The 16,778-nt window shown below is 39.0% G+C and overlaps 1 protein-coding gene across 1 annotated transcript; it reads left to right on the forward strand.

Moving 5' to 3' along the window:
- The first annotated feature begins 4,040 nt into the window (after window positions 1-4,040).
- LOC125273122 (adhesion G protein-coupled receptor E3-like) lies at window positions 4,041-15,148 on the forward strand. The gene is made up of 14 exons (XM_048198390.1): window positions 4,041-4,233; window positions 6,259-6,648; window positions 6,734-6,790; window positions 8,330-8,698; window positions 9,344-9,493; window positions 10,108-10,221; window positions 10,353-10,534; window positions 10,644-10,805; window positions 11,618-11,824; window positions 11,902-12,134; window positions 12,348-12,414; window positions 12,524-12,615; window positions 12,740-12,902; window positions 14,784-15,148. The coding sequence occupies exons 1-14, from the start codon at window positions 4,041-4,043 to the stop codon at window positions 14,841-14,843; spliced, it is 2,439 nt and encodes an 812-aa protein (XP_048054347.1). The 3' UTR covers window positions 14,844-15,148.
- Window positions 15,149-16,778: the final 1,630 nt, after the last annotated feature.

Raw genomic sequence — 16,778 nt, forward strand, 5'->3', positions numbered from 1 at the left:
TTCTATAAGGACCCAATTTACAATAAATTACTGTAAATATTCATATGCCTCACACAAAATGTCATTTAAATATATTTTTTAAGAGTAAGAGACAGATGTTTTATGGGTATAGTGAAATACATTTAGAACTAAACTATAATAATTTATTAATATTTAATCAATAATTAATCAGTTTAATAATTTAACTAGCTGATGTTTTATGTATTATTTTAAGAAACAAAAATAATAAACACTAATATATATATGATATACTTACAGTGTGAGTAATATGTGAGGTCATTGTGAATTCAATATGTTGAGCTGTTTGAGAGGATGCGGTTCAAATATTGGTCACTGGTTTGGTTCACCACAATGGTAATCAGTGTTCCAGTTGGTTGAGCACTGGGAACTTCATGTATGTTATTACAATTCTCTTCCTATTGATGCAGCGATGCAACAAGTAATCACGGTTATTTGGTTTCAAAGGAAGGGAAGTAATAAGTAGGTTTAAAAGATGACCTGACTTCTAACTAAATCATTAACTAATCTATTTTGCATGTTGAATACTGATCTTGTACAATTTCATTGCTAACACTTATATGTGATGTCATAAACATCTTGCAAAACTTTTAACTGGCTTGATATAATCCCTCAAAATTTGCCTCAAACAATATCTTGCAATTGATCATGTCACGCACAATGCAAAACACAACAATGGTAACTGATCAAGTACTCTCTACAGTTCTTTTTATTTACTAGACCTCTTGTGTAAGTGAACTATATTAAGCATTTGTCAGTACGTTATACTATTCCTATTTCACTTTACTTAAAGGCAATCAGTTTTCGTGCTTTTTAAAGCAAGTCTAACTAATTTGATTTTACAGTGTGTAAGCTCATAGTTTGAGCCCACGGCGAGTATGCTGTGATGTTACACTTTTAGCTAACTGTGACTTCACATTGAGACCACATCATGAGTATCCTGTTCAGATCACTGTGAGATCAAATTGTTGACTAATTTGTTGGATAATTTGTTTATTCTCCAACTGTAAAGGAAAGTCGTCCTCTGAATTGGTTTGTGTATAAAGACAACTGAATATGCTGGAGATTGTTTCTGGATGAGAGCAGCCCAGATAGCAAACAACGATTGAAATGATGTTAAATCAATGTTAACGTGTCAATGTTAACCGCATTGAATCAATATCACTTTTGCACTCGCAATTAGAAACTAACCCTACCCTAACTAACCCTAACTAATCAATGGAAATGGCATTGATGGTGGTTCAACATCATGCTTGCACAGCATGCTTGTAAAATGAAACAACTACAACTGACTTAAAGCCACACAGTCTAAAATCAACTGAAAATAAAAACAATGACTGAAACATTTTTTCGATCATTGCTTGCTATCTGGGCAGAGGATTTTTCTTGAAACCCTCCCAAACATCTTGTGGGGATATAGGTGCTGTTTGATATTTCTGCTCATCAGAACTATATTCTTTGTTTTTTCTCATTGTGATGGATGATTAAGGTAATTTGACCTTTGTGTTTCCTCATATCATGTGTCATGTGAAACAGGAAGTCATGGCTGGATAATTTCATGCCACTTGTCACCCTGGTTTGCCAAAAATGTAAATATGGAGGGGAATATAATTCAGAGATATTTTACTCATAAGAATTTCTAAGGATACCATTAATTGTGTCCAATGTGTATTAGAGAAAAACACTTATTTAATAATTAAATTTAACCCCATTTTAAATTCAGTTTTTATAAAAAAAAAATTCTTATCTGTTAATGCAAAAAATAGTTATCTTTGTAAGGGTGGTCGACTGCCAACTAGTCTACATCTTTTGAGTTAATTTCTCATGGTGGAATTCTGCCAATTGATGATCAACCCTTTCACATAGGCAAAGTGAAACATTGTTTCAAAAATCACACTCCCTGGAGGCAAGAAACCTTCATGTGTCCCTTAATAATGATCGTATTCGTTTCACATCCTCCTATTGTTTGGTGGAAAACTACCAGCAAATATGCTTAGTGGCCAAGTTAACTTCCCAGATACATCTGACCCTTTCTAATAACATATTCTTCAAAACACTTCTGGCTTTTATAGTAAGCTTTAGGATATATAAAATACTTCATCACAACCAGTATTGGAATCGGCCAATTTGCTTTTAAATTAAATAAATAAATCAGAATCTGGAAAAAAAAAAAAAAAAAAAAAAAAAAAAAAATCAATTGGGCTTAAACAGGTTGGTGACCACTGCTGTAGATGGTCACTGAAAATATACTTCATAGGAACTGAATATGAATTTATTTGTATTCAGATTTGAATATGATGAAGTAACAGTGGACTTAAGAGAATGCTGGACAGATAACTTCTCTAAAAACACAGACATATCTTGTGACTCAGTTGTGTCAGGTGAGGTTTACTGTATATCAGCTTACATCAGGTAAGATCTTATTTCTGCTCATAATGATCTTCATCATTCTTTTTAAATCAAACACACTGCAGCATGTGTCAATGTGTGATCATGGACTGATGTGTGATTTGTGTGGAGTTTTAGTGGAGTAATTCATAGTCTGACAAGGCCAGGGCTCTTAAAACATTAAGCCTTTAGAAATGTCCAAATTTTGACGACTAGTCAAAACTGAAATGTGTATATATGTTGATACTCAATTTATAGAATTTAATATCAGAACACTTGCATTTTCAATGCACTACGATTACTTTTGAGCACTGTAAAAAAAAAAAAAAAAAAGTTGTAAATAATGCAAAGATTATTGGAGTATGTTTTACAAGAAAATACAATTTCAGTCTTTCTACATCAAAATTTCAGTTTAGATCAATGTGTTATTTGTCAATACAATATAGTTCTTTGTAATTAATTGTGAACTTTATTAGCAATTCATGAGTGAAAAGTACATGAGTACTTTTTTAATGCACTGATAAAAAAAGAATATAACTTATAACTCTCGTAACATTTGTGTTTGAAACATAAGTGAACATATGTGTTTGAAACAAAAGGGAAACGTACTCAGTTACATACGTAACCTCAGTTCCCTGAGATACGGGAAAGAGTACTGTGTCGCTAAGATACATATGGGGAAAAGTCCTTTTTCTCCGATTTACTGAAGCCATTTGGGGGTGGAGCGTCCACTCGTCTGAGATAGACATGTTTGCTCCCTGATTCATTTTGCCTGGAACATGGGATGTTCTCAGCGAATGCAGGTTGGTGCCCATTCCAAGAGGTGCTTCACCAACATGAAGAGGCGCCTGAATGATCCTTGGCGATTTATGTAGGACACCACCGTCATGCTGTCCATTTGGACTAAGACGTGGTGGCCCTTCAGGACTGACAGGAAGGTCTGAAAGACTTGACAAACTGCTAGCATCTCTAGGCCGTTGATGTGTAGCCGACTTTCCTTGTCTGACCAGGAGTCGTAGGCCGGTCTTCCCTCGCACAGAGCACCCCAACCCATGATGGATGCATCTGTCGAGACAACCTTCCTTCTAGAGACCGTTTCCAGGGGCACACCTCGGTTGAACCAGTGTGGGGGCCAGGGCCACTAAGCAGGCCCGGCTCACCCTGATGCATAGGCCAATATGAGCCACTCGTCGAGATAATTCAGGATGCAGATTCCCATCTGTCTCCGGTGCCTAAGGTCCAGGATGTAGAAGAACTGTAGAAGCCTGACTTGCTCTGGGCTGGGGGAACCATTTCTATGGCTCCTTTCGCCAGCACATTCATCACTTTGGCATGAAGGATGTGAGCGTCTTCCACTTTCACCGAGGTGGGAACCACACCGCTGAAACGTAGGGGTCTTTGAGTGAATTGAAGTGAGTAACCTTGTCTTTTCACCCCCAGCTTAACACTCCAGGGATGGCCTGACAGGCCTCGGCCCACATGACAAGGGGCTGGATTAGATCGGATGACAGGCCACTGTGTGTAGGGGCCTGGCTTTCATGATAAGTGGAAGAGGAAATGTGCTCTCTTTTTGAGTATGTTTGTTTTTTCATTATATTCTCTATAACAGCGATAGGCAGCATGGGCTCATGAACATGTGTGGGCCCAGTGTTTGCAACAAACACATTTTCTCTAACACCCGGAACCTAAACAGGGTAGCGGTAGACAAAACGGAGGCATTTTGGGGGGTGGTCCAGCTGCAGCAAGACATTGCCCCCTTCTCTTCCTTCCTGGCTTTGGAGGCATCGGGTCCAGCACTATCTTGGGCCAGGGACCCTGGCGTCTCAGGTACAGACCGGAAAGTGCTCACTTAGTCCTGTTCACTTGGCCCTGTGACCTTTTGTTTTTCATCTCAGTTTGAGTGAAAGAACAGTGGAAAATGCGAGGCGAGACTTGCGCTCTCATAGTGACAGCGCAAGTCTTCAATGAACTTGGCTTGTGGGGAGGTGTCGGCAAGAGACACGTACAGAGGTTCAGCATTTTACAACAAATGCTAGAGAAATCATTTCATGTCATATTTGGCTGAGCGCTGTCAGCATTGAGCTTGCTCTCACGCTCTCGTAGTGAGAGCACTCGCAGCTTGCGGGGGCAGAGCCAGCAAGTGACGTGCTCAGAGGCTTGGCATTTTACAACAAATGTTGGAGAAATATGCTCTTTCAGAGTGAATATATTCCATGATTCTCACCTGAGCCAGGAGATAGTGTCATGTCATATTCAGCTGAGCATTGTCAGCATTGAGCTCGCTCTCGCCGTGGGAGGGCTCGTGCTCAATGAACGTGGCTTGTGCAGTGGAGGCGACAAGCAAAAAGTCGCTGAAGGTGGCTCGTGAGCGGCGTGCTGATCAGGCTGCTTGCAGAGCGGCGATCAACTAAAGCAGAGCAGGCACAGAGACGCTTGATCTGCTGCCACAATTGTGGCGTAACATTTGAAACAATGCTGCTGAAATTGCTCTTTTAGATACTCGCCGGATGGCGGCAGTGGAAGCACCAATCGGCTGCTTGCAGGCTACAAGCGGTTCGCGAGCAGCGTGAGAGAGCGAGCTGGACGCTGAAGCAGGCAGGTGAGGATCAGCCGAATCCACAGCAAGGTGTGTCAACGGCGAGAAGGCGTTCAGTTGTCTCGGTAACAGTGAAGAGATGATCTGAAATCCTATGGCAAAACGCCTGCTTATATAACCAGTTGCCCTGCCCATTCTGGCGGACTTTGGCGCGCTGCATCGCCATAGGCTCGCACAGCTCTGCCACGCCATCATTGGTTCGTGGCCGTGCAGTCACACTGCATTATTCAAAAAGGCTTCAGTAAATCGGAGAAAAAGGACTTTTCCCCATATGCGTCTTAGCCATGCAGTACGAGTGTAGTATCGAAAGGGAACTACCAGAAGTAATGCATCAGTGCCAAAGCTCATTTGTTTGTTTCTTCTGAACTGTAAAGGAATTTTTCCTTTGATTGTGGCTTTTGGATAAAGAGAAATACACCAGACTGTCAGAATTGTCAATGGATTCTTCACTTCATAAAGGTGAATTTTCTTGTCATGATTAGGATGTAAAGACTAGTTCATGCTTCCCAAAAATGCTTTATGAACTACAAATATTAAAATTTAGTTTTCTAGAATTCAAAATTCCAATACATTACAATACATTGTGTCCAATGCATTTTTTTTTCTTCATATTTCATGACAGGTTTTATAAGAGCACTAACTACCATCACTGTAATGCTGTGTAGGTATAAACTTTTTTTTTTTTTTTTTTTTTTTTTTTTTTGTGGCTTCACACTGATGTAATGACTGGTTACACTTCACTTCTGTATGCTGACACAGTTCTGTTTGGCAGGAGTAAAACTACATACATGACACATAAATGATTCTGTTTGGGTTACATGTTTGTTAAAGCATCTGAAAGTCTTTGATCTTCAGATTTCAGCTGGTCTTCAGTTTTTTAGGCCTATTGACTATTTTTTTTCTTTTTTTCACTGTGTCTTTTTGCTTTGTTGATTAATTTGTATAATTATTTTTCAGATATCTTAACACTTAGTTTGACCTTTACAACAGTCACACCAGAGACGGCTACAAATGGTAATGTACTGAGTTGTGCCTTGAGCTTTTTAACATTTTATCAGAATATACGTCTGTAGTTTTGCATCATTCATGTCTTCAAAGAATTAAAGTTGGGTCTGTATTTAAATATAATATTTTAATGTAATATTTTGCTAATAATATACAAATATAGATTTAAATCTCTTCAACTGCACTGTTAGATCGATTTTATAATAACACATAAGAAGCATGTTTATTTCTTGAAATATTTTCATTAACAGCTAATCTGTCTGATCCTTGCAACAACTACATTGTGTTGGATGAACCACGGAGATCCATCAATAATACTGATTACATAAAAAAATCATACTATACGTGTGACATCTATGTCACCTGGAGCGGCTGGTATCGTCTCTTCATTAACAACGCAAGCGCTCATATCTCAGACACTTGCATTGCAAAGGGTCACTGTGGCACTGCTACCACACTGTGGATACCTGATGGACACCCAACAGTTGAGGATGGAGTCGTCACTCGAGATGTCTGTGGTCACTGGGACAATTACTGCTGCTTTTTCAGGTCTTTTCCCATTAGAGTCAAAGCCTGTCTAGGCGGTTATTATGTCTATGAGCTGGTTAGTCCAGCTGTGTTCTGTTCAGGATACTGTGCAGGTAAATTATATCTACATGGCCTCTTTGTACACATTGATGATATTTGTGTTTCTGTTCATTAACAAATATTAATCCAAAATTTCAGACACTGGCAAGATTAGCACCAGCTCTCCAGCTGTCACACAAGTGACCATCTCACCTGGTAATGTAACACACTCACTGCACCCAAATATGCCTACTTCTAGTGTTTGTTTTGAGTCCACGTTAGTCGAGTCTGAGTCTCAGGGGTCAGTGGTCGGCTTTCGCGCCGGCGATACCACCTCTCTTACCAGTGCGAAAGAGACTCAAAATACTCTGTTTATTTTGGACATACAAATAAGAGTTATATATTATTAAAAACTGTGAAATGTCTTCTATTATTTGTGTACACTCACAGTAAAAACAAAATGTTGTACTTTTTGCAAAATAAAGAAAACTAACATGATGCATGAATTGCAGTCTATTTCTCAATGAAGTCCTCTCTGATAGTCCTCAGAAAATGAACTTAAATCAGGTTTTAAATATTCTCTGTTTGTGTAATCTGTTTGAAAAGAGAGAGAGAGAGATGTCAGTCATTCGCGAGTCAGCTCATTATCCACTAATGTGGCCATGCCCACGGAACGCACGCACTATTATAATAATAATAATAATAATAATAATAAATTGTATTTGTATTGCACATTTCTTACACTCAAGGCGCTACAACAATAAAAACAACAAAAGAACAACTCTACTCCATAATGACAATCACAATCATAACATAAAAACAACAATGGCAAAAAGTACTGTAAAATTATTACTTAAAAGCTTCACTAAAAAGATATGTTGTGAGCAATACAAAAAAGACCTCCTACCCATAGTTTTGAGTTTACAACGAGGCTGGTACAGATTAAGAGAATCAGCAGAGCGGAGAGACCGAGATGGCTGAAGAAAGTTTGTGTTCTTATTTCTCTTTCTTTCAGTGTTTGTTCGCAGCAGGTGTTTGAATGATTGAAATAATGTTTCAGGAACATCATACTAACTTATAAATAACATTCTACTAACATTAAGTAAACTGGAAATGTTTATGTTCTTGGAACGTTACAAATCAACGTTCCTAGAATGTTGAATTTTAGATCAAAATTAAGTTGAAAGAATGTTTCAGGAACATCATACTAACCTTTAAATAACGTTCTAATAACATTAAGGAAACTGAACATCATGTTCTTGGAATGTTACAAATCAACGTTCCTAGAATGTTGAATTTTAGATCAAAATTAAGTTGAAAGAACATTTGAGGAATATTATACCTTACTGGACACTTTTAATGTTCCCAGAACCAACACTGAATATTTAGAGAACGTTCTTAACAAAATTCTGTTAGCTGGGCCCCTGGTTTGCAATCCAAATCTCACTCGACAATGTACATTACATGTTGTTTTGTTATCACTTGAAGGTGATTGGGTACTTACCAGTAAACCAGTACAACATGAAATTAACCACTGCTGAATTCATAAGAATTCACAATAAAACTAAATAAAATCCTAACTTAACTAAGTCAATCATTTGCATGAGTTTTTAGTCTTTCCTGTTTATACAGTCAATTCAATACTTGGAACACAGCTAACAGAATTTTGTTATGACAACGTTCTCTAAATATTCAGTGTTGGTTCTGGGAAAATTAAAAATGTATATATATACATATTAGCTTATCTCTCTGCAGACCCCTGCTACAACTACACTGTGTTGGATGATCCATGGAGAGCCAACATCAGTCAGCAGTCAAACTTCTACAAGTGTGACCAGTCTGTCAGCTGGAGCGGCTGGTATCGTCTCTTCATTAACGGCCAGAGAGCTCAGATCCCAGACACGTGTGTCGAGAAGTATAGCTGTGGCACTGTTGTCCCACTGTGGATACGTGGTGGACACCCAACAGTTGAGGATGGAGTCGTCACTCGAGATGTCTGCGGTCACTGGAAAAATTACTGCTGTTATTATGGGTCTTTTCCCATCAAAGTCAAAGCCTGTCCAGGCAATTATTATGTCTATGAGCTGGTTAAACCAACTTATTGTGATTATGCATACTGTGCAGGTAATTATATTTATATGAGCTCTTTTTATTATTTGAGTATTTGTACATTATTATTTATAATTTTTTAGCTGTTACTATTTTTCACATTAAATTTCACAGAAAAAAAGAAAGAAAAAAAAAAAGAAGTTGTCCTGACACTTGCGCTCACATTCATAATATTTCACAAATTACATCATTTTCATTCACTGTTCTATTTTTTTTATTTTTTATTTATTTATTTATTTTTTACTTCATGCTGATTTCTGTCATTGAAGGTATAAATATAATGCTTCAGGAAGGATGCACAGTAAGCACGGTTTATTATTGATCTACGCACATACTTTTTTTTTTTTTTTTTTGCTATTATTATCTTCATAGAGTGTTTTTTACGGTGTATTGTGATTTGCAGACTCAGACTTTTGGAGGATGTTTTAAAAATCTTCTTGAGCAGATCGAGAACATTACAGCTCAAGTGCTTCCTTTGGATGTAAGTCTTCAAGAGAAAAATGATCATATATGTGTCAGTTACATAATGATTGACAATGCATTTCTCACTTATTGGCTCTCTTGACATTTACAATAACTGTAACAGTACAGTAACTGTATTTATTTAATCAATAAATTAGACAGTGACCAGAGTTTTGAATATGGTGCTCAATGCTTCAGAGAAGATTTCAGAGTCATCATCATCAGAAAACCCAACTGAACTCGCCTCCTTTGGAAACCGTGTGTTAAAAAACACTGATAAACTAATTTCTACATTGGTGAAGCCGACGGACACAAGTACCAGTGTCAGTTTTACTCTTGCTGCTATAGGTGAGTGGAGACAATTATTATTGATAATGAAACAGAGTTTATTTATGATGTCAGGGAGTTTATATAGTCTGAAGAGAAGTGGTGGATCACAGGTGGCAGACGACAACAATGATTAATGCAGCTACAATATCTATATAATTTTTGTCAAGTATTTTGGTGTATCCTAATAAAAAAGAAAAAAAAAAAAAACATGAAAGAATAATTGCAACTAAATGCAATTAAACACTGGTTCGCTTACTGGGAAGTTCATTGTTTATGTTGACCACAGTGTGTTTTGTGACTATATGCTGTCTTGAGCACAAACTATCAATCAAAGTTCACAAGACATATCATACACTCAAACAACAATACAGAATGTATGTGCAGTTTATAGTAATAATCAATTACAGAGTTCGTTTTTATTCAGAAGATTACCTTAAAGTTGACCTGAAGGGTTCAAACTACATCAGTGATGACAACCCAACAATAGTGAAGTCATTTTATTTTGTCTATGTTTTGTGCAAAGTGAATTATTTAATTGGACATAAATAAATAAATAAATAAATAAATAAATGAATAAATGAATGAATGAATGAATGAATAAGAATAGCACATAACTGTTTATTTTTAATCAGAGGTTGAAGTCTTCATGGTTGGACCAAAGGTCACCAAAATGCCTCGACTTGACACAACAAATTCTTCTGTGGACATTGATCTCATTGGGATCGCCAAGAACAACAATGAAACAAGTATGTGAGATGTTTTAGTTTCATTACTTAAAAAAAAGAAAAAGAAAAAATATATATACTTGCTTTTTTGATTGTTGTTGTTTTGTTATTGCATGTAAAGTGTTGCCAAAGCTTCTGTTTCTGTCACACAGGATCAGCTGCTGTGGCTTTCATGAGCTTCAACACAATGGAGAATCTACTGAAGCCCGACTTCTTCAACACATCAGATGACACGATTAAAACCATGATGTCCACTGTGATCTCAGCTACTCTTCCCAAAACCACCAACACTAAACTCACCAAACCAGTCAACTTCACCCTCAAACACATCAGAGTGAGAGACTGAAATGTGTTTCTGTCCAACCTGAGAACTGATGAACATCTGAAAACATCTAATATTCAGTCTTGTAATATTTTCTGCATGTTCTTTCTTCTTTCTGCAGGAGTTCGACCCCAGCGGTTCTCTGTCCTGTGTGTACTGGAATATCAGCGAGTGGATTGTAGATGGTTGTTCTGTTTTAGAGACAAACAGCAGCTACACTGTGTGTTCCTGTGTTCATCTGTCGACATTCGCTCTCATCATGCAAACCAGCAGACCACCAGAGGTATGAGAACATGCAAGACAGGAAATTAAGAAATAGTACAATTAAAACCTCCTTACATGACTGAAGCATTGAAGGCACTAGCAGAAATCAAATGCAGTCTACAGTGACTAGTGATGCACTGGAATGAAAATTCTGGGCCAGAACTGAAAATTCAGGATGCACTTAGCTGAAAACCGACTTTAAAATTACAGTTTCAGTGCAGCTTCAAAGGGCTTTAAACGATACCAGATGAGGAATAAGGGTCTTATCTAGTGAAACGATCGGTCATTTTTGAAAAAAAAAAAAAAAATGTAAATTGGGGGTGAGTAAATTATCAGGAAATTTGTATTTGAAAGTGAACTAATCCTTTAAAGAGCATCAAAATGGCATTTGTTGTTTGAATCATATAATAAAATCAACAGAATTTAAAAGTTGAGAATTTGTTTCATATTAAAAGTAACAAAAAAGTAACGATTATTGGATGCAGTCTGGCAGCTCTGGCTGCAGTGGGCGTGTCTGTTGGGCTTGTTCCTGAAGGCTACGGCAGCGAACATTTAAGTGATTTTTTTTTTCCACGCATCCTCAGAAAACAGCATTGGCTATTATCCATTTTATGTGCAGAAAATAGAACACAGTCAAAATGTGTCACTGGAGTAGCGCTCATAAAACAGCATTGTTTTGGTCAATGATTTCAGCCCTCCAAAACCATTTTGGTAAAAAACAAAAACTGTTGTTTTGCCTAAAAAATTAGGTAAATTTTGGTGCATCACTAGTAGTGACTATTGAAGAACAGCACAGGTTTGGCACTCATGTACTCTGACATGTTTTCTCAGAACGATTCACTGCTGGAGCTGTTGAATTTGGTGTGTGTGATCGTGGGGCTGGTGTTCTTCAGTTTGGCTCTGTTGACCTTTGCCCTTTGTCAGAGGAGGCCTGGAGTGAATAATGTGGCTCGGATCAACATCTGCATCAGTCTTCTCCTGGCTCACCTTCTGTTCCTGCTCACACAAAAGTTCCTGAACCTCATACGCCCCCTGCAGGTGAGAATGATGAAGGAGCCCTACAGCTCAGCACAGCCTCACTGAGAATCATCATAACCGTCTCTCTTGGTCTTCAGGTGTTGTGTGCCGTGATATCAGGTGTGCTGCACTTCCTCTTTCTCTCCGGCTTTGTGTGGATGTTCACTGAAGCTGTGCTGCTCTTCATCTGTGTGAAGAACCTATCACAGATCAGCTCCAAAAAGAGGGACGTGCTTAGCAGTGTATTCCTGTGTGTGATTGGATATATGGTTGCTCTGGCTGTAGTGGGCTTGTCTGTTGGGCTTGTTCCTGAAGGCTACGGCAGCGAACAGTGAGTTGTTGTTGTTTTTTTGTAAGATAATTTGATTAGTAGGAACTAAGGCAGCTCTCGGTTTTTGTGACATTTCAGCCATCTGATAAAATACATTCTCTGACATGTTATATCAAAGTCACCCACAAGATTCTGTGATATTTCAACAGTCAACACCAGAAATAACAATTTCGACATTCATATAGTTGTTATATGGGGTTTACCTATAAACAGATGCTGGATCAAAAGGGATAAAGATTTCATCTGGAGTTTTCTGGGTCCTGTTTGTGTCATACTAGCAGTAAGTTTAAAAATTAAAAGTTTAAAAGCAGTAAAAGATTTTATTTCTTGTGATTTTAATTTATATTACGGAAAACAATGTGATTCACTGTTATTTTTCTTCTTTTCAGTTAAACATGATTCTCTTCATCTACATCATCATCAAACTGAGCTCAACTCTCAAAAATCTGAATGCTGAAGTTTCACAGATAAAACAAATCAAGTAACAAACATTATGATTTGATCACTCCATACAATATATATATATATATATATATATATATATATATATATATATATATATATATATATATATATATATATTAATTAGCTTTCTTTCTCTACAGGATTATGGTATTTAAAATACTGGCTCAGTTTGTGGTTCTTGGTTGCTCCTGGATTCTGGGTTTCTTCACTAATGGCAGTAAGGAGCTGGAGATCCTCTTCCTGATCTTGAACTCCCAGCAGGGAACCTTCATCTTCCTGGTCTATTGTGTCCTCAATAATGAGGTCAGACATCACTCAATTTACCACCATATTCCATGACAAAACTGAATTTGAAAGACTAGTACAGTTGTTTTCATGGAGGTCCTGTTCTTATTTTGGCCATTCTGTCTTTTAGAGATAAACGTCAGTTGTTTAATCTCTTACTATTCTTCCAATTCCTTCCTGTGATGGAATGTTCCAATGAGCCAAAACTATTCAAAACTCCAATTGTCAAAAATGTTAAATTAAAAAGACACTATTTGATCTGTCTGTCTAACTGACTGCAAGGCAATAATGCTTCCAGACCCCAAACTTTTAAAACTACATCAAACTTTAAATCTTTATTTCTATTTTGTCCTCCTGTAATTACACTGAACAAAATTGTAAACACAACAGTTTTCTATTTGCCCCCAATTTTCATGATCGGAGCTCAAAGATCTAAGACTTTTTCTATGTACACAAAATGCCTACTTCTCTCAAATATTGTTCACAAATCTGTCTAAATCTGTGTTAGTGAGCACTTCTCCTTTGCTGAGATAATCCATCCACCTCACAGGTGTGGCATATCAGGATGCTGATTAGACAGCATGATTATTGCACAGGTGTGCCTTAGGCTGGCCACAATAAAAGGCCACTCTAAAATGTGCAGTTTTATCATACATCACAATGCCACAGATGTCGCAAGTTTTGAGGGAGCGTGCAATTGGCATGCTGACTGCAGGAATGCCCACCAGAGCTGTTGTCTGTGAATTTAATGTTCATTTCTCTACCATAAGCTGTCTCCAAAGGCGTTTCAGAGAATTTGGCAGTACATCCAATCAGCCTCACAACCGCAGACCATGTGTAAGCGCACCAGCTCAGGACCTCCACATCCAGCATCTTCACCTCCAAGATCGTCTGAGACCAGCCACCCGGACACCTGCTGCAACAATCGGTTTGCATAACCAAAGAATTTCTGCACAAACTGTCAGAAACCATCTCAGCGAAGCTCATCTGCATGCTCGTCGCCCTCATCGGGGTCTCGACCGGACTGCAGTTCGTCATCGTAACCGACTTGAGTGGCAAATGCTCACATTCGATGGCGTCTGGCACTTTGGAGAGGTGTTCTCTTCACGGATGAATCCTGGTTTTCACTGTATAGGGCAGATGGCAGTGTGTATGGCGTTGTGTGGGTGAGCGGTTTGCTGATGTCAACGTTGTGGATCAAGTGGCCCATGGTGGCAGTTGGGTTATGGTATGGGCAGGCGTATGTTATGAACAATGAACACAGTTGGCATTTTGAATGCACAGAGATACTGTGACGAGATCCTGAGGCTATTGTTGTGTCATTCATCCACAACCATCACCTCATGTTGCAGCATGATAATGCACGGCCCCATATTGCAATGATCTGTACACAATTCCTGGAAGCTGAAAACATCCCAGTTCTTGCATATTCACTGGACATGTCACCCATTGAGCATGTTTGGGATGCTCTGGATCGGCGTATACGACAGCGTGTTCCAGTTCCTGCCAATATCCAGCAACTTCGCACAGCCATTGAAGAGGAGTGGACCAACATTCCACAGGCCACAATCAACAACCTGATCAACTCTATGTGAAGGAGATGTGCTGCACTGCGTGAGGCAAACAGATTTAGACAGATTTGTGAACAATATTTGAGAGAAATAGGTATTTTATGTACATAGAAAAAGTCTTACATCTTTGAGTTCAGCTCATGAAAAATGGGGGCAAAAACAAAAGTGTTGTGTTCACAATATTGTTCATTGTAGTTCAGCCATTTTATCATCCTGCTCCATAGGAAAACCATTTCATTCTCTCCAGAGACAGTATATGGAAGAAAGTTTCAGGGGTTAAATTCATGTCATGAAGTCACTCAGCTCCTCTCGTCTCATTCTTGTCCAGGTCAGGCAGCAGTACAGGAAGTTCTTCAGATGTCTTTGCTGTGGACTCAAACAACACTGAGGACTAAAACATCATGATCAGGAAATAAAAAAAGTGCCATTATTATGTGGGTAATTTATATAACAGATTAGATGGTTTTGGATATTAAATGTCAGTCTTAGCTTCTTTCTGCAAATGATAGAGAAAAACATGTTATATGAGAGTTTCTATTTCTTATCTGGTAATGCTGTTGGTGTAAAGCTGCAAAAACATCTTGGTTACTGTTGTAACCCCTGTTCCCTGCTGGAGAGAATGGAAACGTTGTGTCAAAACCCCAATGACCTCTTAGGTATTCAGAAAAGGCCAATGAAATTGGCAAGCAAAATTTGCATAGCTGGCCACACCCTGGAAATATGGGTATAAAAGAGGCCAGAGTGGTATTTCTTATTAAAATTTGTTCTGAGGAGTCGAAACGCCATCTCAACCCCTCAGCAGGAGTTCAAAGTTGTGGCATGAGGGACAGGTTAACAGTAACTGAGACGTTTTCTTTATGTCAGTCAAGTTCTGCAATGTCAAACTGACACTAGGCTCACTGTGCATTCCGGTACTCAGTGTCACAGATGCTGGCAAGCAAAGCATGCCAATGACAAATGCACTGTACTCAAAGTGCATTTTAATCTCATAACATTTCGGTTATTACAATATGGTAACAATGTACACATCAATTTAATGAGGGGTAACATAAACAATTCAACACGTGACTCATTAACACTCACTCATCTACGATACAAAGTCAAATAAGAATAAAACAGTGTAAAGAGAACTCATCTTAACAGCAGAATAACACTGTATTTTCATCATACGAGTTGTTAGACACCCTTAAACTTTATATATTAACATTACCCTACCGTGCATGAATCATGAAACTAGAGGTCTGCATTCCTGCGGCTGTCCCGCGGATACCGCGGGACCCGATCAGATTTCTTGCTGCGCAAGATAAAATTTTGAATGAAAGGCGGATTGCGGTCGGTAACTATAGAGTGCATTAGGCGGGAGCGGGCGGTCTGACAATAACCCGGTCGCTCCCGAGATGCATTGGCATCCGCGCATCAGTGCTTGAATTTGAAGTGAACAAAACTTTCTGCAGTGGTGGCGTTCAAAAACCTGGCAAGATATGTTCTTTGCATTAGAGGTGCGCGTGTGCACGTTCAGAGAACATTCAATCTTTGTGATCGGATTTTGGAGGAGAGACGTTCTGAAACGGTCGTCAGTCAGCGTCATTCTGTTCTTGCGTGGATGGTGTTGACAGCATTATAGACAAATAACAAATCTTGTATATATGCAACATTTTATATTTGTTATCCTCAGTCACTCTCTTTCTTTAGGGGAAGTTTAAACGCGAGATTCTGAAAACGATCTTTAGCGGGACCCGTCGGGTCGGGAAGAAAATCACTATATGCGGATAGCGGGTGAACAGAGTGAATTTTAGGCGGGAGCGGGTTCGTGCGGAATAGAACCATTGCGGGAGCGGGACGAAAAAAACAGTCCCGCGCAGACCTCTACATGAAACAACACCCGAGGGTGGGGGTCCAGTCTTGCCCTCCATGGCTGCAATCCACATCCTAGTGAGCCTCGAATGAGAAATTAAGCTCACCACCAAACCCATTCGAAAACTCAACTGTTTACGGGGACTTGCCCGGCGGAAGCTCCCCATCACATCTCCTTGCTCATCCTTGCCGAGGCCTTACCCGGAGGTAGAAGGAGCAGGGCTGGAAGCGGTTGAGGTTGCTCTCTGTCTCTTGAAAAAGAATGAGATCATGAGCGCAACATGCTCATGTTCATATTCTCGCAATTAGAACAAGAACCATCCCAGCTAACAAAAAAAGGTCCCCAGAACGTCCCCTGAATGGCCTCTGCGAACGTCCCCCGAACGTCCATGTGTAGGGTCCTCTGGCTGTCCCGGGGACGTCCCGCAAAGACGTCCTCCGGACGTTAACGGGGACGTTCACAGGACGT

Source organism: Megalobrama amblycephala, linkage group LG7 (genome assembly GCF_018812025.1).
Source record: "Megalobrama amblycephala isolate DHTTF-2021 linkage group LG7, ASM1881202v1, whole genome shotgun sequence".
Taxonomy (NCBI): domain Eukaryota; kingdom Metazoa; phylum Chordata; class Actinopteri; order Cypriniformes; family Xenocyprididae; genus Megalobrama; species Megalobrama amblycephala.